A 24881-nucleotide genomic window follows, 5' to 3' on the forward strand; every position below is an offset into this window, starting at 1 on the left:
TTTACAACGGTTCGCTATGCGAACGCTGCAGTTTGAAGATTAAAAACACGTCTGAAGTACTTCCTTTGTTTTTCAAAATATAATTTATTTCACATTCTTATCTGTGACTGAATTGTAGGCGATAAAATTCGTTGTCACCGCCGGACCCCGGTCGAAACCAGACCCCACCGGAAGTATAGAGATTAAATATTCCTTAACGTCGAAATCAGTAATTAATGCATGTTTTGTGACTTTTTAAAGTCTACAATCACATCGAATTGACGAATAATTACATCTATATCATCGACAATCTATATTTCACCGACTTATATATTTAAACATATTTGCATGTTCATAATGTCAATTGGAAGATATCATTCCATTTAGGAGAATCTACATAACATTTCTATACAAACCGCAACCACTTAATCAGTATAATGGAAACATAATGCATAAAACTAGAAAGAGAGCGCGCATGTTATTGGCCAGGTTCCTAGAGTAAAACTCTATTTAAAGAAAGAGATTTTCGATGATGACTTCGATTAATAATGATCCCTTTTGCTTACCGATACAGTTACCAGATGTTTTGTATAAACGAATGACGCGTTATCGGATTCTCTATCTTTTCCGATAAGAGGGTGTATGATCTTCATTGACACCAATTACGAGACAAAAGTCATCCAACTTACGCGGTTCTGCGTGCAACGATCATAGTGTAACTATGACGATGTCGCGTTCGCGACCCGTCGCTGTCGACGTCGATCACTATATCTGATAATAATCGTTTGGTCTTCGCCCCTAGAACTTCAACGAGCTGCGTCGCAAACGGTGATCTATCTGAATCAAGTCGATTTCTATCAAATCTTCGGGATATATCTCTCCAGAATTAATTGTTGGCTTTCTGCGTCGATTGATAAGCGGTCGATAGACATAAGATGATAACCGAATTGGAAATGGGATCAGTACTCCTCTTAACTTTGCAGGGATAGGTAGTGTTAACATTCGCGAGCACCATGAATGCAGGGAAGACTGGGAGTCCGGCTCAGGATATACAAGGTATCTTCTTCAGTCCTTCGAGACAACACTCTCCATTGTTTTCCTTTGAATTACCGATTAATCGAGGAAAAACTGGTAATTACTGGTTCCTCTCGATTATACCTATCTGCGATGCGATTACGAACGGTGATTGGAATTAGAGAACACTTCGGTATCCATCGGAAACAAATTCTAAACTAGACGAAATTCATTATTCTATCTATATTTATACATTAGAAATGCATACAATCTTTCCAATCGTTGTAGATTAAGATTTCAAGTGGAAACTAGTTTATTTCAGTATTGAGTACGTTCGAAACGGGTTCGTGAATTTTAATCAATCACAGCGAATGGTATACGGTAAGCACCTGTCATAATTTCAGAAGTAATCATTCAAGATTAACACCGCGAAATTCTATATATCTTGAATTTGAATCGAGCTCCGGTCGCTTCGCAGTGAATGACACCGATAAAAGTTATTTATAATCGGTTAGTTCAGCAAACTGGCGATATACAAAAGTATATGGATTAGACGTCACGCCTTTGGGTATAAATTTTCTTATCGCCCCATGAGACAATTGCGTGTTAAGGTGATATTTTTATACAAAATCTTGTTCTTTTTTTTGTGAGAGGCTATCTCGAGTATAATGCCACGAGCATCGTTGTCGATGATTCCTGTATTTTTATTGAACTATTTACGCGCCGGCTCATCGTTCTTAAGCCATTATTTGGCAAAGGGCAGAAGCCAAACGACTGTCACTTCATCCCAATAACCATCTAATTGGACCCGTCGCCTAATTCGAAAGTAACAAATTGCCATGTCGCTTTCTAAATATTAATGAACGGCCAGCGTGGCCGTAATTTTCAATGATATAAATAACAAATAATTTCACGATGTTCACACTTTCAAACCCAATTAAAGTTGGGTCAATGTACATAAGTTTCAATGGCTTTTTTGTCGCGACTAAATGAATAACGCTTATCTGTAAATAAAAAAAAAAGCGAATCGGAGGTGTAAAATTTATTAACGAAAACTACGAATTTATTTTGATATTATCTTCGCAAAAGCAGATTATTTCCAAGCAATTCTTCGATAAAGCACAGTCATCGTGGGTGCTCTTAATTATACACCGATAGCTAAAGTGTCGAATCGATAAAAAAGAATCGATAAAAATCTTCACCTCGATGCAGACGGTGCTATGGTGGCTATTTTGGAGCACGGTCCCTTTCGTACGTGACGCGAATCGGCAAACACTTGTAAAGTATTCTGGTTAGCTTTTTTTTTACTCGTTCGAATGGTATCTGCGGCATCGCAGTTATCGTAGTTGCCTCGAAGAATGCGATCCGTAAATAATGCCGCGATTATAGCGTCGCACAACTCGCATTGCTCACGTGCGAATCAACGGGGCAGGCAACTTTCCTAGATTCTGCGTCATTTCTGTAATCGATGCGATGGGATCATTTAAATAAAAAAAAAAAGAAGAAAAAATAAATGGAAAAGAATCGTTGAAATACCGTTAGTTAACATCAGTTTCTCGGGGTCGAGCGATTGACCCCGATCACAAAGTTATTTATTTATCGGCTAATTGAATTTTGAAACGCTTTAGGTAGCTGTGAAATATATCAATTATAACATTGACGTAAGAATCTTTGGACAATTAAATGTTAGTGATAAAATTCCGCAATAATGTAAGAGAGATCAATTTCTTTGAAATGATAAACTCAACAAGGCATAATAGATAGATTCAAATGCTTTTGTGTATGCTCATTCTCTTACGTAATAAAGATAATATAAATTTAGCAACGAAATAAATTAGTAAAGGACTATTGTAATATATGTAACGACGAGCTCAAGATAAGAAATTACTCTGCTCTTTTTGTGCTTTCAGATCATCCGGCCAATGAAAACGAAGCGGAGAGGGATGGAAAGGTAAATAGAAATCTTTAATAATAACAGGACTGAGATCTTGAGTCGGCGAGACAATTTGGTATTGTTACGACGCGGCGATAAGCGATACTCGAATCATGATCGGTATCAAATTCTCCTTTACAACAAAAAGAGATTACAATTTTGGAGTGGACGGCTTCGTTGCACAATCGACGTGCTCGCGTAGCCATGTATGTATTTCGTGTTCCCGAAATCGGGGGAACGTAACGATGTGTTGTAAAAATCTTTTATAAAAATTCAGTAATTATTTTTGTCGCGTCCGTAAAATATATCACAAAGATGGAATAGTATTTCAGTCGTCATTTAGCCACATAATTTACAAGTTTCGGTTGAATTGCTCTTAAAAAGCAAATACCGTAAGCTCGTCGGGAAATAGCTTTAGCACTTTACACACGATTTTCCTTTCGCTCCGAGATTAGTTATTTGCCAATTTTATCACGAAAAGATTAGCACAAACGTCGTTCGAATAATACCACACGGAATTGTTGCTTAGTAACGGTATCAGCGTTAGATAGATATTTACAGTAAATCCACGCATTTTTTAAATGATATTAATCGTAAAACGCGTAGAATGACTTTCAAGAAAACCGAGAGAAGAATGACGTTAAACGACCGGCAAAGTATTTCGTTCATCGGGCAGAATCAATACGACGAATAATTTATGCGCAAACCGGTCGCTGTCCGCCGACTGCAAAATTGACGCGTGCACGAAGATAGTTGAAGTTTATATAATCGAGCGTGAGGTTTACCTTCGCCTTTATTTATTGACAATCGTTTGCAGCAGGTCGACGCCTCGTTCAAGTACTTACACGGGTTTTGCAATGTTATGCATCTTGTTATAAAGTTTTCTGGGTCGTCCGTTTTATTACCACGCGGGGTTTCTCGAAAGGAAAAGTTGTACAGATTGTTCCACGAGTATAGCGCAGAGGCTACTGGATTATCGAATGAAATTAAATCCAAGAATTTACCAAGTTTAACATTTCTTAGCACGAGTATAACATTCATCAATGATTAATGATTATCCTAAATGATAGGATCATCGCATTAAAGATTTTCCAGCTAATGTAATACTTGCTTGGCATTGTAGCGCATACCGTTGCTTTGTGGTCCAGTTCCAAAGTGCCTTGAACGGGAACAGATTTCACTTTTCTTCTTGACACTAAAATTATTCCATCGTTTCGCTCGACACCGTGAAACCCATTTGGCAAAAAAAAAACTTTAGTTACACCGTTCGAGTCTCTATTCTATAAGACATTTTAGCCTATTCGGATTGCGACAGGATGTCAGTTCATTTAACCCTTTGCACTCGAAGCCATTTCAACTGGAAATCTGAAGTAATTTCTCTGACTTATAGCATTTCCATTTCATATAAAAAGAGTGCATTTTATACGTATGTAATTGTTCTTTATAATTCCCAATAACGTAACATAACCTTAAAAATGTTATAAAGGCAAACTTTATTATTATAGAGATTATTTTTCAACGCGATAGAACAATTTTATGGTGCCTCACAGTCACCACTCGAGTGCAAAGGGTTAAGATAAAAATAAGCTCCTTAAATATTACTTATAAAAACCGAAATCTCTCAAGAAATCTAACAATTCTCAGTCGACGCGCGTGCAGGAATCTTGGCAGAATTCGCCAGCATTTTTTTATCGAAAGGAAATAATATATCATCATTTATCGTAGATATGGTTCGGCGTTAAGCCTCTCGATGTGATGATATTAAAAATCATCGATTATCTTTCTTTTCATCGAAGCACGCGTATCTCGGTAATTGCGAACGCATTTTTCTTCTCTTGCAGCTATTGTAATCCAGCACCATATGTATCTGCTCGCGAAATGCGTGCAATATTTGCTAAACCGAGGCGAGTATCAGTTAATTGAAACTCGACAAAGATAGTAGCGTCGCCGCGCATTGTTTGGTCACATTTCATTGCTGTTTCCACGAATTGCCATTCACTCCCAATAGCTGTTTAGAGGAAGTCGACTCAAGGGTATTTGGAAGCGTGCACGTTTTAGCGATAGAGAAAATTGCAACTGACGCGACGCTATGACGGTCAAGAGCGACTTTATACGCTACGGAGACTTGAACGTTCCTCGCATCAATTTATGCTCATTGTTGTTTCGCTAACGCCACCTGTGTTTCACTTTCTGATTTTTCTATTTTCTTTCGTCCACTAAAACAGATCCGACTTCTGCGCGCGCATTCAGAAATGATATAGAGATAACAAATTCTGACAATACGCTGAATGAGTTAGCTTATTTTCAAAGAATATGCTTGTAAATTAATGTTTGTAAATAAACGTTTATGAATAAACGTTTATAAATGAACGTTTATAAGTGAGCGTTTACAAATGAGCGTTTATAAATGAGCGTTTATAAATGAATGTTTGTAAATAAACGTTTATAAGTGAACGAACGTAGCAAATTAAATATAATTGCAGTCGACGACAAGATTAGATAGCGAGCGCGTGGCGGTCGTTCGCGTGACGATTACGAATGCCTAGAAAATTGTATTTTTTCAGGATCCTTGTTATTCGATTTTGATTCGTGTATCCGTATTAACCTGTGAAGCGTTCACTTCCTCAGATTTCCTTGGCCGCTTTCAAAGTTCCGACCGATTCTGTTCGCTGTATAGAAGTAAAAGAAGTATTTGTTAATTTAGAATTGCTTAACACACGTTCCTGTAAAACTCTACGGATATGATAGCAAGTAGAGTAGTAACGCGCACGAGAGACCAACGTTCATTGTGGCCCTGATACACAGAGAGTATGTAGTTGAGACGCGCGACACAAGATCGGTACTTTCACGCAGCAGGAACTCAAGCTATATATGTATAGAGATTTATACAGAGCGTTACCTAAATCATGTTCCGACCTCTTACGGCAAAAATTCTACGTCACACAGCCAAGGATATGTTCCATTTTATATCTGTATATTCTGAATTTCGTTTTAACATTGTACATTATTCTATTTGATTCATCCATGGCTTTTCCATAATGTGAACTAAACGAACAACGAGAATAAAATATTATTAGTCTTAAGAATATATAAAATATTATTATTAAAGAAGTAAAGAAATAATAGAAATAGTATACACTAAATCGACTTAAGTCTAAATACGACATCAACGCTAGAACAGTTAAGCACTGAAAGGGTTGAATTGTGTTTATTGTTGAAAATAAGAAGATTATCTTTTATTATAAATACCGTCTGACTAACCATATCTAGCAATGATCAGAGCATGTTGGAGCATCATTACAAAATAAAGAATCTGAAATCTTCTATCCCAAGTTAATGAATTAAATATTGTTTACCTTAAAAGTCAACAAAACAATATCATATAAAAAGAATTTTAACTCGACTTTTCTGTCAATCAGATTAACATCCGAACACACAGTTTTCACGTGTAACACAACGTAACCGAGTCTCGGCGTTTATGAACGACCTGTATATCCCTCTACCGCACACCGAACTTAGATATCCGTAGGTGCACGTCGACGAAGTCAACAGTGTGACTTTGTTAACCGAGCAAGTGTGTACGTCGACGAGTTTCCGTTCAGTATCGCGACCGATCTTAGCCGATATTCGCGACGCATGCGTCGCAACGAGTGTCCAACAATTGTTTTCAAAACACAGCCGAAGGATGATTTAAGGAGTCCAGATTAACGCGACCCCGTTTCCGAGATCGAGCTTTCCCGTAAAAACGATCGTTGATCGCGAACTGTGTGTTTCGAAAAAAAAGCTTCACAATGGCCGAAGAACATAGAAACATAAACGAGGTAGGGATTCCGACGGAATTTTCCTCGACTCTATATTCGATTATCTCTTCACGATTTTTAGATTTAATCTGGCGATAATCGATGGGAGTTTTGATTATTTTCTGATTAAGTATATAACACCGTACCGTTCGATGATAATCCATTAGTCTTTCACGGGTACTTAAACGATCACAGGAGTGGGAAAACAATCTGGGAATTGATGGTTTTGGGAATTACCGCATGATGATGAGATGACGATGACAACGATGATGAGGATGATGATGACAGTGAGACCAGACTCGGCAAGCTCTTGCAGCATTTGCATGAAGCGTAACCTGGTGATTCACGGAATCGTTCGGCAATGTGCACATGACAATATGCAGTATTTCGAAGCTGATAATTGCTCGATGGTTTTATAAGAATGCAACGTCTATTCTACGTGTTCTGCTCGCGTTCGAACCTTTTGCTACCAGAATGTGAAAGGCATTATGCGTTACGTGACGACTTTTCATGTCTACTTTAAGTCAGTTTTGTTCGTGGAACGTATCCGTTCCTTGCCAATTACATCGCTTTCGCTGAACGTATATAATGTTGGGTTCGTGGTTTGCGGTGCCCGGTCCGGATCACCAGAAAGAGTGGCCTAGGCACGCGTTCGCAGGTGCCACAAGGCGCGGCTAGGCAAAGGCAGATCGGCAAAGACGAGCGACTCGGCTCAGGCCGTCGCGCGTTCCCCCAACATATACATAATACACTGACACAGTATAATTTTTTAATACATTTTTAGTATGATTCTGAGCAACTTTTTTTCATAGACACGGTTAACTGAAAATCTTAGTTTCCAAGATATTCGCGAGACAACTGCTGCTACCGAATAGAGTTTGCGTATTCAGTGGTAAATTATCAAACGTGAGAATCGACAGAGTTCAAAAATAAACTAATCCGACCAACATTAATTTCAATTACCACAAAATTGGAAAATAAATTGCTGTAAAGAAGAAGTCGGAGAAAAGAATAATATTTTTTCATTTAAGATTCCGTTTTCGAGAATGTATGCAATAGACGGTAACTATTCCAAGTTTGCTCTCGTTGCGTGTATACGTCGTTAATAGTCGTTGCAAGGAAGTGTAAATAAGTGCTTACAATCGCAATCGGACTCAATGTTGCAGCGGCAGTAGCTTTTCGCGAATATCTCGGAAACTATGGTTTTTTTCGCTGATTCTACACAGGGGAAAAGTTGTTCATAGTCGTGCGCTCGTTAACATATTAAACACTTGTCATTCTATTTTAGTATATCAGGCTACTTTCGCTTTTTATCTCTGTCACAAAATCTTTGGAATACATTAACAAGAAGAGAACGACTGTAAAGAGTCGCGTGTGCTTTATCGCAGAATAAAAATTTTTTTTATTAAACAGCCTATAGAGAGAAATTCAAAATATACTTTGCATAGTAGAAACATAACCAGTTGTCGATCGGAAGACACGTTTCCTGGGCGTGGTTCCAATCAGCTGAGCACGCGACTACTTACGATTGCGCATTGTAAATATATTTGTGCGCTACATGAACAAATTATGCAATTCTATAAATTTCACAAATTTTTCACAAGCTCCATTGTTTATCCTGAAATTTTTTCATAGAACCGATGAGATCTGTTTCACGGTTTCTTTTTGCATAGATTGTGCAAAAATTATAGTTTTATCGTAAGGCCTTGTGACTCTAAGTCACTGCGCTTAAACATGTCTATTGCGAGAAACAATAAAAATTCTGTAATATTCTGCAGACCTTTTGCGACTGTTTCTTGCCACTTGAACGATATACAAGTACCGGCGATATAAATCATTAGAGCGTTGAGACAGTAATGTATCGTAACGTAAGGGTTGGCGCGCATGTGACAATCATGGATCGATTAAAACCTATTATCAGTACTTACTTCCTGAAACATTTCCGTCGGACTGAAAATGTTTTCATTCTAATCTATCTTTTCGACTGTACAGCTATCTACATCTGAATAGCATAATTTCGATACCAGAAGATCTATCACCGTGTGTATGTACTTGAAACGTCGGCGGCTTCAAGCTTTCCTTCGTGTCGCATTTTGCTTGTTCGCTCCAAAAAGAGCGGACACGTTTGCGACACGTTCGTTTGAAACGGTAGGTTTTGAATAATGCATGAAAGATAGCTTCTAAAGGACACGCATTTGACGGGCGACGTGATTGGGAACGCATCGACTAAGCTCCATGGGCTATTCGATCTAGCAACGATTGGATCACCGCGACAACGTCGTGGCACATGTTCCAAATTCAAAATAAAATTTTTGTATACCGCGATCAACATCACGTCACATCACATCAATTATATAACAATTTATATATCAATTATATAACAATATTTCTTTGGTAATCCATGGTTTTCATAATCAAGTAAAAGGAACTGGAAAAAAATGTTATGTCAAAGGTTATGTAAAAAAAAAAGTGTTATCTAAACATAGACCATATGGAGCTTTATTAAGAAGTTATAACAAAACAAAAAAACAGAAATCGCTTATTAACCTATATATATATATATAGGTTAATAAACGAAAGGGTTAATAAAGCTCTATACGACTTTTGTTTACAGAACAGTTTTCTTTCACTTTGTACCATAAAATATACACCGACAAAGTTTGAACATTAAAACCTGGTATACCCTGTACGGTACGTATTGGTACGGATTAAGAAGAAGAGAAGGGACGCGGATGCAATATAATTCGCGTATCGTGTCGGGGTGAGTGACGCGGATACATAACTCCTGGGTGAAGGTAATTGTGTTGAAAACAACCGACTGTGTTGTGGACAGTGAGACAGTCGGGTCATCCAACGAGTTTGTAAATACCGTTGGCTGGTATCTGATAACAAAGATTATCAAGAAAGCAGCGAAAATTTCAGATTACTCGGATCCCCCCCAACCGCCCCCACGTCTAAGCAATATCTGAAATCCAATTTATATCTTCTGCCGAGTCTGAAATCTGTTAAACGGTTCGTTAAATCGATAGCTACGATTTCATTTCACAATATCCCCGTGTTCACGTGTACACCGTAAAATTAGCAATCCACTAAGGAAATTCCTGGCTGAAACCAAATTAGGTCATCCGACGGTGGCAAACTCAATGTCCCGGTTGATTTGAAGTGACGTTATCTTATCGGCTTCAATTATAACAACGACGAGTAAAGAGACATGTTAACTAAAAGCTGCAAATCGAATTTATATTTATTGCACATGGTATATTGATCGTAATCGCGTACAAGTTGGTTCAGGCTCGAACAAACTCGCCCAACAGGGCGCATTATTTTGTCGATGATACTTCTGATGGATAAAAGAAGAACAGCGACGTGTTAAATAACGTTTGCTGTATTGGTTCGACCTTCGCGGTCTCTACGCGGGGAAAAGCGGTTTCTTTAAAACGCAGGCATCTACGACAGTGTTAAATCGGGGTCAATGCCATCGTTGCGTCTCGCTGTTTGTTCATTAATCATAGAATTGCCAGGCTTAATCTAATCGATTATTGTTTTTTTTATATTTTGCAGAAGCTGAAATATCCGAAGTCCGTGTTCTTTATCATCACCAATGAGTTCTGCGAGAGATTCAGTTTCTACGGAATGCGAAGTATGTCGGAAATTAAATGAGCAATTTCATAGACTTTAAAAACACGAACATGGAGTAATAATATGTGCGATTAATGGGTGGTTTTATGCGTTTCGAAGGAGGATGAATAATGGAATAATTTTTTCTTTTAAAGTCGGGCAAAACGACTCGATTTCTTTTTGAGACGGTAGAAAAACTAATTTGTTAGACAACGCGTTAAAATTGTTCGCGAAAAAATTACAATTAGTTGGAACGGCGAAAAATAATGGAAAAAACTCCTACATGTTATCCTATTATACACAATATACTATTTTACACGATTAATCGGTAAAACTTGCACGTGTACAGCCGTGCTGACGATGTACCTGATGCACCTGATGTACGATCAGAGCACCGCAACTGTAATCTACCATGCTTTCACGATGCTGGCGTATTTCTTCCCCCTGCTCGGAGCGATATTGTCCGATTCGTGGCTGGGCAAGTTTCGCACGATCTTCTACCTAAGTATCATCTACGCGGCAGGACAGATTCTCTTGGCCTTGAGCGCGGCTCCTCCGGTCGGGCTTCCAGCAAGGTACGCGACTCCTGCTGGTCTCTGCGCGGTCTAATATTTCGAGCAATTCCAACAGGGACGCCAAAAGTAATTGTTAAGTTTCACGCGAATTCGTGCTCTTTGGATTGATCGTTCAACTTTCCAGCCAATTCTCGATGCTTGGATTGGTTCTTATAGCCATCGGTACCGGCGGCATAAAGCCCTGCGTGTCGGCGTTCGGCGGCGACCAGTTCGTCCTGCCACAGCAGGAACACTACCTGTCCACGTTCTTCTCGATATTCTACTTCTCCATCAACTTCGGCTCCCTGATCTCGAGCTTCCTCACGCCCGAGCTACGGAAAGGCGTCAAATGCTTCGGCGAGAACTCCTGCTACTCTCTGGCGTTCCTGGTGCCTGCTGTCCTCATGGTCTTCTCCATAGGTGAGTCTTCACAGGTCCCGATCACAAGCTGTACATTTAATCCCTTGCACTGTAACAACGAATCGGACCCGCGACGAACGTTTCCGTACACGACTCGATAAACATGGCTGCCGATCGGTTCTATTGAATCGAAAGAAAATTTGAATCCCCTGTCGTCGAAATTTGAGAATGAAAGTGAACGAGAACGATCGGGACATTGGAATCATCTCATGGCATCGTGGAAGTAATTAACCCTTTCGCTACTACGGGCCACTATAGTGGCCTTTCATAAGATGTCACTGAGGTACTACGGGCCACTATAGTGGCTCTCCGCAAGATGGCACTGAGGTACTACGGGCCACTTTAGTGGCTCTCCGCCAGATGCCAATGATCTATTGCGTCCAACCGTTTTACGCAAGTTTCTGACTCTGGGCATACACTGGTAATGTTTTTTTGCATCATTTACTGCTAACAACTGAATAAACAAACTGCTTAGCAATCGATGTACCTCGGCAATCAGTCTCGGCGTTGCGTAGCGTGCAGTGATGTCGCGGCGCTCCGTTCAGCAGAAGTACCGCGGCGGAGAACCCGCCCGTAGCGAAAGGGTTAAGGACGAAATCGGTCGCAATTCAACGTAGCTCCGAAAGATGTAATAGTGCAAGGGATTAACGACTGACTTTTCAGGCAAGACAGATCAGCGAAACGTTTACTGTTCCAGTGATATTCGTGGCCGGTAGACCGCTGTACAAGGTAAAGAAACCGAAGGGCAACGTTATTGTGCAGGTCACAAAATGCATTTCCGTGAGTTTCACTGTTTAGCAACGAGCAAATCGGTTTGTTCGAAACAATTGTGATGCAACGCGGATTTCAACATTTCAGCACGCCACTTACGGCAAGATGACGTCGAAGAAGAAGCGGGACCATTGGTTGGACTACGCCGACGACCGGTACGACAGGACCATGATCAACGACATCAAGGATACCCTGCAGGTGCTGAAGCTGTTCATCCCCATACCGATCTTCTGGGCATTGTACGACCAGCAGGGCTCGAGGTGGACGCTCCAAGCGGCGCGAATGAACGGCGACATCGGCGGCTGGTTGCTGCAGCCGGACCAGATGCAGGTGATCAACCCCCTGCTGGTCCTCGCCTTCATCCCCCTCTTCGAATCGTTTTTGTATCCGTTTATGGCGAAGATCGGAATGCGGTCGCCGCTTAAGAAGCTGACGATCGGAGGTTTACTGGCCGCGTTAGCCTTCGTCGTATCGGCTGTTGTCGAATATAAACTCGAGGTGGGCAGCCGAATGAATCATAGCGATAGATAGTTTTTCAAAAATACGTCCTTGTATCTTTACGTTTATCTTGCCGCACGTTCTGTCTAGCCGACGTACGCGGTGCTGCCGACGCAAGGAGCTGCTCAAGTGCGATTCTTCAACACTCTAGATTGTAACGTGACCGTCGAATTGGATAATTATAGATTCCACCTCCCAGCGCTAGAGATGTGGGAGGACAAAAACTTCCTAGTGCATGGTACAAGACACATGAAGTTCAAAGCAGAATTTAAAGGATGTGATATACCAAACTTGAACACTACCGTATCAAGTAGGTGTCGCCAAATGCTTATTAACATTATGCTTAAATATGTTATTGGGGTGTGTTATTGGTCTATGTTTTAAGCGGAATCGATCGATAACTTAATGTAACGTTTTCTGCTCGAAGGCGTACTCGATGTCGACGAGGCGACAGCGACGTCCTGGGCGTTCATGCAGAGCGGTTTGGCGGAATACAAGGATTCGGTGGAAAAATCGAACTCGGGCAACCCGTTGATACGTGTCCTGTTATCGAAGAACAAACCCGACGAAGTTGTCTGGTTCGAAGTCTTCAGCAACGACGTTCTTGTCTATAACACCACTATCAAGGACCCAACGGTGGAAGATCCGACTCTAAAGAATCAAATAGAATTGGACGCGGGCACGTACGAGATTCGTGTGAACAAGAAGAAGGTGGCCGAGGCCGTGTCATTGAAACTTGGCGGTGTTTACACCATCGTCGGCAACGCGTTTCCTAAAAGTTCCAGTGTCAACGTCATCCAAATCACCGAACCGAACACCTTGCACATGTTGTGGATGATACCGCAATACGTTATCCTCACTATGGGGGAGGTGATGTTCTCTGTAACGGGATTGGAGTTCGCTTTCACTCAAGCACCGTCCAGCATGAAGTCCATTTTGCAGGCCTACTGGCAACTGACGGTTGCCTTCGGTAATCTCATCGTTCTCATCATCGCCGAGGCAAAGGTTTTCGACAGACAGGCAAGTACAGTATTTCCAAGATCTCTTCTTTTCTTAGCAAGTTGAAATCTCACTTCCATAAATTCTTCTGCTTCCGCTATAGAAACGGCGCGAATATTTCTTACTTTGTGATCATGTCAGATTACGATGACGTATTTTGTTATTATGTTGTGAACAGTGAGATGTTTTTAAACGAGATTCGAGCACGCCCGGAGGTATTATCAGATCGCTGGATTATACTTTAATTTTCTTCTTTATCGTCACTTCGGCTGAAACTTGGCAATTAAGGAGTCTAAATGAATATTTTTAGAATGCTCGAATGTTTGAGGGATTTTTCGGTATCCATCATATATCATAAGAGACATCATTTACTGTAGGATATACATATAAGTGCAGGGTGTATCAAAATTATTCTAACTCCGGAAAATAATTATATATATATATAATTATCGTCACTGAATTCCTAATGAAAGGAACTATCATTGTAGGTGCTTAAAAAGAGTGTTTGCCATTTTAAAAAAGTCAAAGTAACTACGATATCTCTAAAAACAATGACATGAGAACAACATTTTTTTGTAGCATCGCTTCAGTCCCGTCGTACCATGAAACGTTATCCTTGCGATATTTTACGTATTTTTAGAAACAACGCACGATGTGTGTACACATTCTATGCACGTGTCAAACTTAACGAGAACTTTTCATCCACAGTTGTATGAGTTCCTTCTATTCGCCGGGCTTATGGTCGTTGACATGATTATATTCGCGATAATGGCGATGTACTATAAATATATCACGGTACCTGAGGAGGAAAGGCCTAAAGACGAAATCCACATGACGGAGGGATACGGCGCTGTTAACGGTTCCTATGAACACGACGAGAAATGAACCGTTTAATTATTGGATCTGTGAACTGCTACGTGATTCCATGGAACTATGTGTTCGCGACAACTTCGAACACCTTCTAGACCACTCCTTGAAAGGAACTTGTACAGAACCGAATCTAAGAGAGAAAAAGCAGTCTCGCTAAGTTTTTATCGTTTTTTTTAAAAACTTAATTATCGACTGAATCTTTTTCTTCGAATAGTATTTTACGTACTACCCGTTTTTATAAATATACTCGTATCCGCCCGTATTTAACGCATTGACTACCGCCAGGCCGGAAAATTATTTATCGAAACAACTGATATTAGTTCGACGGTTAGTGCCTGCCCTCTATTGTTAATAGTATTTCGCGAGAAAAAAATTTATATTTGTATTTAGCAAATCCTGTAATCATCACCTACTCGAACATTATTAGGCAATTGAATAAATTGCCTTGATTGTGATTAACGGTTCGAGGCATCGTCAACAGTTTTACATCTTCGATTATGACATGCCCTGTTTCAAGGGTACCAGACGCGTAAAATGTAGTTGAACGATGTTCGCGGTGGATTTTTGTTAAAGATAAATATCGAGAAATTTTATTGACTGTTAACTTACGAACCAGATACGTCCTATAATAATTGGCTTAAAACGATCGACTTAAAATTGTGTATCTCTAATTAACTGAATCGCTCAGACGAATCAAGTTTGTAAATATGTATTCGCGAATGTAAGTAAAAGTAATTTTGTATTAAAATGACGCAGCTGTCGAATAAAAGACATTTGTAAAATAAACTCTGGTTATTCTGTGCTCTGAGAAAGAACGATTGCCTTCGTCCTTGGACCTGATCGTCCGCGACACCGAACGAGCAACGAATTCGAGAAAACATGGGGTTCTTTACAAAATAAACAATTTATTTAATAAAATAATAATACATTATTTATCATTTATTATATTACACCAGGTTCAGATTAATGGAAGAACGAAAATAACAATGGTAACGTGTACACATTTACGGAGCATACCGCTGGACACGAATCGCGACGGTCTGATCGCGCCTATGCTACAGCTCACGAAACACATACAATCATGCTACAAATCACTATACAGTAGTCTATTTGTACACAGATTGTCCTTTCATAGTGTCCCCTCTATAAAATCCAACGAATTCATTGTAATAGTAGACGATGCGGTGCTGTAAAGGCATAGAAAAGGCTAACGATAAAATCATGCTGTCAACCTGATTCGATCATCTCTGTCTATCCATTCCGCTCGGAAAATGATCCATTGAAATTTTTAGTGTGATCCTCGACTGAATCAATAGAATGAATATTAACGAGGAAAATAGCTTAAGGAACGGACGATAATATTTTAGAAAAATGCTGCGAAAATCATTACTGATACATTGTCGAAAGATATTAGAATACCTCCAACGCTATACAGAATCATAAGGATGACAGTATTTATACAATAGTCTTGAAAAAAAATTATTATTTTAAGTTAGTATCAAAAAGGGAAAAGTTTAATGAAGACGGTCGATGATTTGTCAAAGAAATATTTAATAATAAATGTCCAGGTCCTTTTGATTGAAATCGCAAAATTTCAAATGGATTGGGATAACGTTGAAATGCTTCTAGCAGACGTTTTAGGAATTCAGGTGGGTCACATTGACTGTCGATAGTTGCATGATTGACGTTGTCGGGGCTAATTACAAGTAGACGCTTCAAGTTTGTCAAAATAAATAATCATTTCTCTATCTCGTCGTCTCGTTTACGATAATAGGCTCTTCCATCATAGAACTGTCTTCATAATTAACAGTTTTATAAGTACCATAGAAAAATAAAATACATATTATCGCATCAAGTCAATCAATGATATATATCCATATGTATAGTAGTTGATATTAAAGATCCAGTTGCTTTTTTTTTGGTTTTGCTCTCTCCTTTTCTCTTTCTCTATCTCTTTCTCCCTCTCTCTTCTCTCTCTCTCTCTCTCTCTCTCTCTCTAACAAATGTATATACAGAACTTCACGTTTGCGAAATATAAGTTCCGGCAACGATAGCAGAAGTAACAGCGCATGCAAACAGAAAGCGAGACGCGGATACAACAATGTTCAAATAAATTATTACATATCATATAACGCGATACATAGATCTCTATACGAAGACAGAATCTCTTTCTCTTCCTAATTAGACTTTCGATCCCCTAATCATCGTTTAACACGTCGACTACAAAAACTGAACAAAACTAGATTAACTCGCAGTAATTAAGATATCCACGATATTAATTACTCTCCCTATCCTCACCGAATTTCTGCAGAAGCAACGTTATTTAGCTGCGTCTGTCAACACGGTAATTAATTATCAAATTTAAACGAAACAATCGTTAAATGCCAACGTGTTAAATATCATCCATCTCCATTTTATGAAAATCATTAAATTCAATGAATATAATTACATAGATACCCTGCGATATATAAATTCACACGATCAACATAACTTCTGTAAGGTATACGTAGCCAGGGATCATGCGATTCGAATTATTTCAACAAACTTGTACGGAATGAAAATTAAACCGAAGCCTTATTTAGAACAAATGCGAATACTCTCTTAATAATTATACGATCTTATAAATCTTGATATAAATCTTCGCAAATTTTAAGTAATTTCAACATTTCTGATTCACCAGATTCATGTAAACTCTTTGTTGTTTGAAAGTTCGCTATGCCAATTGCACGATTCCATCATTTCTAAGCAACATGCGAACGCTTATTCGAATATAAATCTATGAAATCAAAGAGAAATTTGTGCACATTATTAACAGCTTCATTAGACTCTTAATAAAATAAAATAAAAATTACTAATAATTAGCGGTAAACATTAAAACGTAAATGTACGGACTTCGCGGTCATTTTATCGATACACATTTAAGTAGATTAAAATGGTTGTGTTGAAAATGCCGACGTCTTCCTACTCAATCTGCTCCTTCGGGACCCGCTAATAATTAATCGGCAATCGATTGAGATTAAACGAGCAACAGGTTCGAAGGCTGGTTCAAATCTCGCGCGGGTTCGTCGACCGAATTTCGGAAAATCAAGCGGGATCTGTTTGGTGTCCAAGTGAGATCGAACGTGACAATATAGTAAAATATGCCCTCCAATCCGTACTCTATGTTGCAAGTCAGTAACGGTGTGTAGAAAAATAATTGTTAATCATATGGCTAACCATACTTGCTATGAAAGTACAAACTATAGTACATCATGGAGTTTAAAAAATATTGTGTTCTCAAACAAACACAGATATATGTATATATATAGTCCGTAAACGACGGCCGAAAAGCCGCGTCGTTCTATCCTTTTTTTTTTCTCTCGTCTAGCCACAATAAATTCATCCCTTGCTGAAAACGCAAAAGTGACCTCGTTATCACCGTAGGACTCCAGGTGATCCCCCCCCCCCCCCCCGTCCTGTCCCCGTCAAACCCCTTTTTTTTGCTTCGCTTTACGTCTTGACTTCCTGCGTCACGGTAAGGTATTAAAGTTGTATACATTCAATATATAGATAAATGTTTCCGATATGGTACATTAACAGTGAGCTAAGCACCGGGAGAAAGGTATTTGAAAATTAAGTGTTTAATTTTACTCAAACTAGTTGTGTGGTCCTCTTCTTGTTTTCTTCATTTATGTGGTGTCACCGGTGTCGGGTCGTCGTGGAACAACGGATTTCTCACTTCCATCTCGCCGGTCTGAAACGACGAAACAATTATTTAGCCTACGTAACGGACACCTTGAATTATTATAATGAAACAATTTCTGTAACGTTGTTTCAATTTATGTTTTGCATTTAAGTATCTTTAAAATGGCAATTCAGAATTTTGTGAAATTTTGGACAATGTGTAAATCAAGTAATTTTTACTTGCCTACTTTGTATAGTTGTTCAATGGACATTTACTTACAGAAGCCAATCCTCGGCACTCGTAGACGGTGTAGTCTCCCTCTTCGTTCTCCTCCTCGCTCTCCGCTTCGGAAACAGACCCGGGATCTCTGGACGCAGAAACACGACTGCACAAGTAGCAACATAATTCCTACCCTATTCAAATGTCACCCTAATCTAAGCGGGATCCGGACGGCGACGCCTCTACTTACTTCTCCAAAGCGATGATTTGCTGCTTTTGGTGTTGAAAATGGTACATTTGCGCGGATTGCGCGAGCCTTTGGTCACCGGAGGGTGAAACCTCTTTGTTCGGCCCTGTAACACCGTATGCCGGGTATTCTATGTCCGCTGCTGCTTTGGCGCCCCGTTTTAATCTGTAAATGTCGATGAAACAACAACTAATCATCCGAATAAGGTAAATAATACTCTTATAAAATTATACGAATAATATTGTACGAATAATATTGTAATTCCAGTTACCTGCACCAAGTCAGTGTAATTAACACGAAGGCAAACATGGCGGCCGCGCTGCAGCCGGCAACAATAGCTGTAAAGGAATAAACTGTTGTTACATATTGTTATTGGAAGCTCTCAATTTCTCGCAGTTTTTAAACGAGGGCACTCACCGATAAAATATATATCATTGTTCAAGGTGCGGTTTATCGGCACGACGAAAGGATTGTACGTACGCCGCTGCAGATCCGTCAAATCGAACGCCGAATGATCCGCCAGCTCCAACGCGGAGTTCGCCATGATCTCGTCGCGCAGCATGTCTTCCGCGACGACGTCAAAGTTGTCCATTTCCGGCCGCGTCCCATTAGGCACATCTTTTAGGAGTTTCACGGGGTCAAAATCTCCTTTTAATAACGACGACAATTTTAGTACAAACGGTTAACAACAGCCTCTCGCATGCTCTCAGTTTCTTTGCAAATTTTAACCCTCTGACGCGAACGGAATTTGTGACTATTTTCGAATTATATATCGGCAGTCGATTCTAGGAACTTTGACAAATCATTTTAATATGACTTCAATCGATACAGTGCTTTAACGACGCAATAGTGAAAAACAATTTAGAATATTACATTTTCTTTGTTAACAAGAAATTTTGTACATTTTTTGAGAGATCGCCGTTTATATCACGCCAGCAGAAACGGTTAGGTGATCCTACAGTTACGCGCTGCATCGAAGCTTCTAACGCTTACTTGCGACCGCCACGAAAAAAATCAAGTGGAACAAAGGTCTTTTCTCCGATGGTTTGAATTACCATTCTAATCAACGTAATTTAATCGTCCTTTCCAATGTTACCAATTAACAATAGCGCTAATTAATAATGCGATTCAGGGGTTGCAACGATAGAAATTAGGCTTACCGAAGTCGAAACGAGCGTCCTCGTAGTATCTGGGATCGTTCGGCTTCACCGCGAATGGTTGTTTCTCCATCAGGTTCTCGTCGTCGAACCGGTAAGTGAACGCCGGCTTGGCCGGCTCCGTTTTCTCCAGCTTCCTGTCGTTTTCCTTGGCCAAGCCGCTCCTGTAGACACCCTGGTACTCGGACAGCGGCTCCTCCTTCATCCCTTTGTCGAAATGGTTCGGCGCGTCGTACGGCGGACGTTTGAACGGCTCCGCCTGATCGTACTCGTAGTCCTCGTCCGGCAAGCTCGGCTCCTCGACAACGTTCTCGCGTGGATAAGGGAAATCGTAGTTGCGATACTCGACGGGGCCGTCGTACGGACTTTTCCTATCGGAGGCCGCGAAATACTTGGGCAGGTAGACCGTAGAGTAGTATTCTTCCACTCCTCGCGGCGACTCGTCGATCCGCTCGTTGATCTGCTCGTTGATCCGCTCGTTGTTCGTTAACTCTTCCATCAGGCTCCTCTCCTTCTCGCGATCCAGCTGCATCTGTCGCTTCAACTGGTCCTGGTTCGCCAGCAGCATCGACAACCGAAACTCCCGGCCTTGCGACTCGATGTATTTCACTAATTGCCTCAGCAAGGCGTTCTCCGAGGTGTCCGCGACTTCATCTGTAAAGAATAACGACGCGTTAATTATATATAGTTAATAATAGTCACGCAATTCAAACGGAATCTGTATATATCCCTTTTAATTAAACGAGATAATTGCAGCTATTTGTATGTTTTTGTTTTCAGCTTTCACGTTTCTTGTAATTTTTCATGAATTACTAGTAATGAATTACTCGCGACGATCATCCGCAAGATGTAAATTCGGTTGGAGCAAAATGATTTCCGAAACCGCGTCGAATTATTTATATGTCCTTTATCTTTTAACTAGTTTCGCTAATAAATTATTACTTCTGGTGAATTAATAACATTGAAGCAACAAGTATTTCTATTTCTCTCCTACTAAATGCCGTGTGTTGACCATAAATGTGTGTCGACCATAAATGTGTGTCGATATTCTCGAGAGATTTTCGTCGAAAGATCGAATGTGGACACGTGACTTGGGTAGCCGGTCAGGAAGAAGCGATCCATTCGGATGAAAGAAGGAAACGAAGTAAAAGAAAATGCAGCACATTTGCGAATGTTGAACGTACACGTATGCACAAAGAATACCGTGTCTGTCCTTATCGTTCCACTTCCTGACACTATCGTAGCAGCCCGTATGTGGATTTCCTGTGTGTACCTCTGTAATTCAACGCGCGCTTTATGCATTACAACGATCCGATAAGCACAGGATCATCCAGACCTGAACTCGGTTAACCCTCTCCTTCCTTTCCTAAATCAATCCGCCGGCGTCCAATAATTATTAATAAAATGGAGAAAATGTTCAACGCTCCTACTGATACAAGAGGAATAATATTGAATGAAAATTGGAATATCAAGCATTCGGGGATGAACAATATTATGCTTTCAAGGATCCACCAACGAAAAGTTTAGAGCTGATGGATCGACGCTTCGAACACAGGTTTTGCAATCGAAATGAAAAAGTGTATTTTGTCTGTGAACCAATGATCCCGGAATCAATGGCCAGTGAACAGAGTCCGGCGAAGTCGTGGCAGACGAGAAACGAGGAAATATTAGAACATGTCGCGTCTTTCCTTAACACAAAAGCGCCTTCGTTTCCCGGTCTAAACGGATGGTATGCTTCTTCAAGAACAGAGAGAGCTCGACAGACTGCGAAAACGGAGATAACAGCTATCAGTCGTTTCGCGTTCGGCGCTCACCATTTCCATTAAAATCCGTATGCGAGAGTACTTATCCGGAAGTCACCGATCCACTTTGTTCTTAGAAATAAATAAACAAAGTCGATTTATAATGTTGTTCCCCCAGACGAAGAAAGTATCGTGAAATGTTTACGCACGACAAATATAGTCGGTCTATCGATTGTTTAAAACTTTCTATGCAGCCTGAGAGACCTTGCCTCGCCAACGAAGGGTTAAACGAACCTTCAATGTAAACGTTCAGAGTGTCCACGAGAACTTTCTTAATTGATTCGATGAAGATCTTGTCCGAACTCGTAAATGAAAATCAGTCTTGTTGGAATTGTTGCAGATTGGTCGAGAATATAATGAAGTGATCGCAGTAACGACAGGCGTCACGACGAGAATTCGAAACGAAAAATTCTGTGCAACGATTATTCAGCCGCTGTAGGATTGTTCGGTGATGATGGTGCGATCGGAGTCACTGCGACAAGTGTACAAACTTCGACGACTATTTGAGCCCACGAAGATCAAGATGATTGCAAGTACGAGTCAATTTCCAAATGATTATTGTAAAGATCGTCGTAGTTGCACAAGGACGAACGAATATTGCCATTGAAACGGTACGAGACCGTCGACGGAATCCCGTAGAAGGACACGATGCTGTCGGCAATGGAAAATAATGAGAGCGATCGCGAGGCACAGAGTGTAAAACCACGGGAGGATACGAGAGGATGACCGGAAGGTCGTGGTGTCATTGTGTTCCCGATGATAGTACAGCGTTGTGAGTCATTACCCCCGAAAACGCGGTGTTTTTCTTTTTCGGCGTACCACGGGCGATAGTAAGCGCTCACCTCGATAAAACTTGAGCTCGCCGGTGGAGAGGGTGACGAGCACGCAGGGTAACAGCAGCCATGTGCAGGTGCAGAAGGACGGTGTCATCGTCACCGTGACGACTGCCAGGAGTCGGCCAGGTGCGGTATCCACAGGTTTTTATCGTCGTCCCGTCCGCCGTGGCTCCATATGTAAGCGCGTCATTTCATTGAGGGCAGAGACATAGAGAGCTTGCGCGGTCAAGTTCCGCTGCCAATCAATACCGCCATTACCCTTTCCACCAATGCCCGAAGAAACCGACGCTCGCGACGCGTCACGACGCCACTTGGCCCTGCTGCCCTCCCTCGAGAGACTATCTCTCGCGTTTATTCACACCCAAAAACCACTGAATTCCAGAGGAATTCGTCGACCACGGCTGAACAACCCCTTTGATTCTGCGAACGCGACAGCTTACAGAGTGACCCCCGCCTCTTCGCTAAGACCGGGTTATGAAAATCCTTAATTGTCCCCCGACGCTTTTCGATTTTCACGATTTCAATTCGTATTTATGCGATCGGCACAGAATTTACGAGGGGGCTCTTCGTGGTAGCTCGAGGACGTTCCGGTTGATGGCGCTATTTCCTCGTTAGGCTGTCGAGGGACCCGTTAATGCTCGTCGAACCCGGCCGCTAATTGCTCGAACGAATCTCCGACACGGCTTTGCTGCCACAGTCAATTAAAGTTCGCTAATCCCTGGAAACGATTTCTTGAATAAGTTCCAACAACTTCGGCCACGTCGTTAATTGTATTTAACATCGTACAAGCTAATTATTTCTACTTGAGAACACTAATATTCGTCATCGTGCGTCGAATATTTAAACGATGTTTAACTAAATTCTCTTTAACTTCGAACTTTAGTTTTATGACGTTGTAGCGCTCCTAGAAAATATGATGTTTTTTTTAGTGTTCAGAATCTATGTCTTAAAGAAACGTTTGTTTGCGCTGCATCATCTGACGCAACTATGCTACGACAACCGTATCACGGATTTGTAAGAAAAAATGCAATTTGCAGCCTTCGAAATGCAAGAAATCCGCAAATTGGCATTGTGGAACAGTTAATGAAGCAATCCAGTATGAATGAGATGATGAGTCTGAAAACTTTAAATTTATGGGATTATTGGTATTTTCAATGCGATGCAATTTCTATGGTCAATACTGTACCAGGTATATTCGCGTTGTAGGTTTGAAATTTACGAGGGGTTTTTGCGATAGCTTGAGAACCGACCTTAGTTGATCGATCGGAAGTGATCCTAAAGAGGGTCTCGTGCAATGCTCACCACGATCGACACGTTAATGGAGGTTTTCCTTGAGAAATCCTCTTTTCTAGAATTTCTGAAAAGTTGCCGAATTTATTTTGGGTCTAAAGATTGAAAAGCGAAGGTAGAAATTTGCCACAACATAATCAGATGATTAATCATGATCTGGAGACTTTTTGTTTTGTATTGCTGCTTATAATTAGGAAATCGATTCAACTGTAAAATATTTCAAATATATCTGTGAAGTATCATCGAAAAGAATCATAATTAATTTCCGATGCAGGGTGAAATATTGCTCGATTACGATTATTCAGTCTAATCGCAACTAAACTAAATTTGAAAAAAAGTTATAGTAAAAATTACTTTCGGCTGAGGATAATGTCTAATGATATAGCCACTTGTTGATTGTCTCGTACAGTCGTCTGTGTCGTCTCCAATCTTCCAAAATAATCACGGTTCCTCCTGTGGTCGCCGGCTTCCGTTAAACGAAACAACTTTTGCAATAAGCGATTTTTAAATGCTCACTTTAATTTAAGAATAAATTTTAATCAACTCGACAGTTTTATGCCACGATTTCAAAAGTCAACTCATTGTCGATTAAAGCGTTTGTATATTGCGCACTGTTATTACTTGCTCCTGTTATTTCGAAACGCCGTACATATCCGTTGGACTGTTTTGTTCGCGAGAACAAAGAAGCTCGTAGAGAACTTTATATTTTGCAATAAATATATACATTAAACACTTTCGAACCGTTGTCGCGCATCGACTGTGTCTATTTTCTAACTGAAATGATTCGCCACGTGCGAACATAGCTTTAATACGCTTATCCGCTTACGTACGGACACTCGTGAAAAACGCGTGGCAAACTGCTCCAACGTTCGACCCGTGGCATTTATTGAAAGGTTGACAATGTTCAGGGTTTAATCGATTCCCGCAATTTCAGATTTATTATCCACCATACTTTGTGTTCAAGCCAGGGAATTAATAATGATATTCGGAAGCTTTCGACAACCTGAAATAATCACGCGGGATTATCTCTAAACCGAAAGATCAGAAAATTATAAAATTTTAATAACTCGTAAACCGTGTGTAGATACAATAAATTATGCAACCTTTATATACAACTGAATTTCATTTTGAACGGCTAATAATAGCCGCTGAAATGTTGGCTGTATTCGTGGGAAATACCGCTATTCGCAAATAATAAAATATTATTCAA

General features: G+C 40.4%; 2 protein-coding genes across 3 annotated transcripts; one reads left to right on the forward strand and one right to left on the reverse strand.

Moving 5' to 3' along the window:
* Window positions 1-863: 863 nt before the first annotated feature.
* Window positions 864-14216, forward strand: LOC144473495 (peptide transporter family 1). 2 transcript variants are annotated; one of them, XM_078187401.1, is made up of 9 exons: window positions 864-1035; window positions 2904-2944; window positions 10288-10366; window positions 10694-10919; window positions 11044-11318; window positions 12016-12098; window positions 12177-12587; window positions 12678-12897; window positions 13015-14216. In XM_078187401.1, the coding sequence occupies exons 1-9, from the start codon at window positions 993-995 to the stop codon at window positions 13650-13652; spliced, it is 2016 nt and encodes a 671-aa protein (XP_078043527.1). In that variant the 5' UTR covers window positions 864-992; the 3' UTR covers window positions 13653-14216. The 2 variants fall into 2 exon arrangements, with proteins under 2 accessions (XP_078043527.1, XP_078043528.1); XM_078187402.1 differs by lacking the exons at window positions 864-1035; window positions 2904-2944 and adding an exon at window positions 6462-6747.
* A 1131-nt stretch (window positions 14217-15347) lies between these two features.
* On the reverse strand, window positions 15348-24528 carry LOC144472951 (uncharacterized). The gene is made up of 8 exons (XM_078186427.1): window positions 24026-24528; window positions 22388-23099; window positions 19747-20397; window positions 19004-19234; window positions 18858-18924; window positions 18590-18751; window positions 18400-18505; window positions 15348-18189 (listed from the first exon to the last, which is right to left on the reverse strand). The coding sequence occupies exons 2-8, from the start codon at window positions 22473-22475 to the stop codon at window positions 18121-18123; spliced, it is 1374 nt and encodes a 457-aa protein (XP_078042553.1). The 5' UTR covers window positions 22476-23099; window positions 24026-24528; the 3' UTR covers window positions 15348-18120.
* Window positions 24529-24881: the final 353 nt, after the last annotated feature.

This window comes from Augochlora pura, chromosome 7, assembly GCF_028453695.1.
Source record: "Augochlora pura isolate Apur16 chromosome 7, APUR_v2.2.1, whole genome shotgun sequence".
NCBI lineage: Eukaryota > Metazoa > Arthropoda > Insecta > Hymenoptera > Halictidae > Augochlora > Augochlora pura.

Excerpts from the sequence above, each read along its gene's own strand:
- LOC144472951 (XM_078186427.1), bottom strand. The coding sequence starts at position 22,475 with ATGACACCGTCCTTCTGCACCTGCACATGGCTGCTGTTACCCTGCGTG. Across the intron at positions 18,925-19,003 it reads CAATGATATATATTTTATCG|CTATTGTTGCCGGCTGCAGC; the intron begins GTGAGTGCCCTC and ends ATTCCTTTACAG. Across the intron at positions 18,190-18,399 it reads AGTGCCGAGGATTGGCTTCT|ACCGGCGAGATGGAAGTGAG; the intron begins GTAAGTAAATGT and ends TCGTCGTTTCAG.
- LOC144473495 (XM_078187401.1), top strand. The coding sequence starts at position 993 with ATGAATGCAGGGAAGACTGGGAGTCCGGCTCAGGATATACAAG. Across the intron at positions 10,367-10,693 it reads CAGTTTCTACGGAATGCGAA|CCGTGCTGACGATGTACCTG; the intron begins GTATGTCGGAAA and ends GCACGTGTACAG. Across the intron at positions 12,588-12,677 it reads TTGTCGAATATAAACTCGAG|CCGACGTACGCGGTGCTGCC; the intron begins GTGGGCAGCCGA and ends CGTTCTGTCTAG.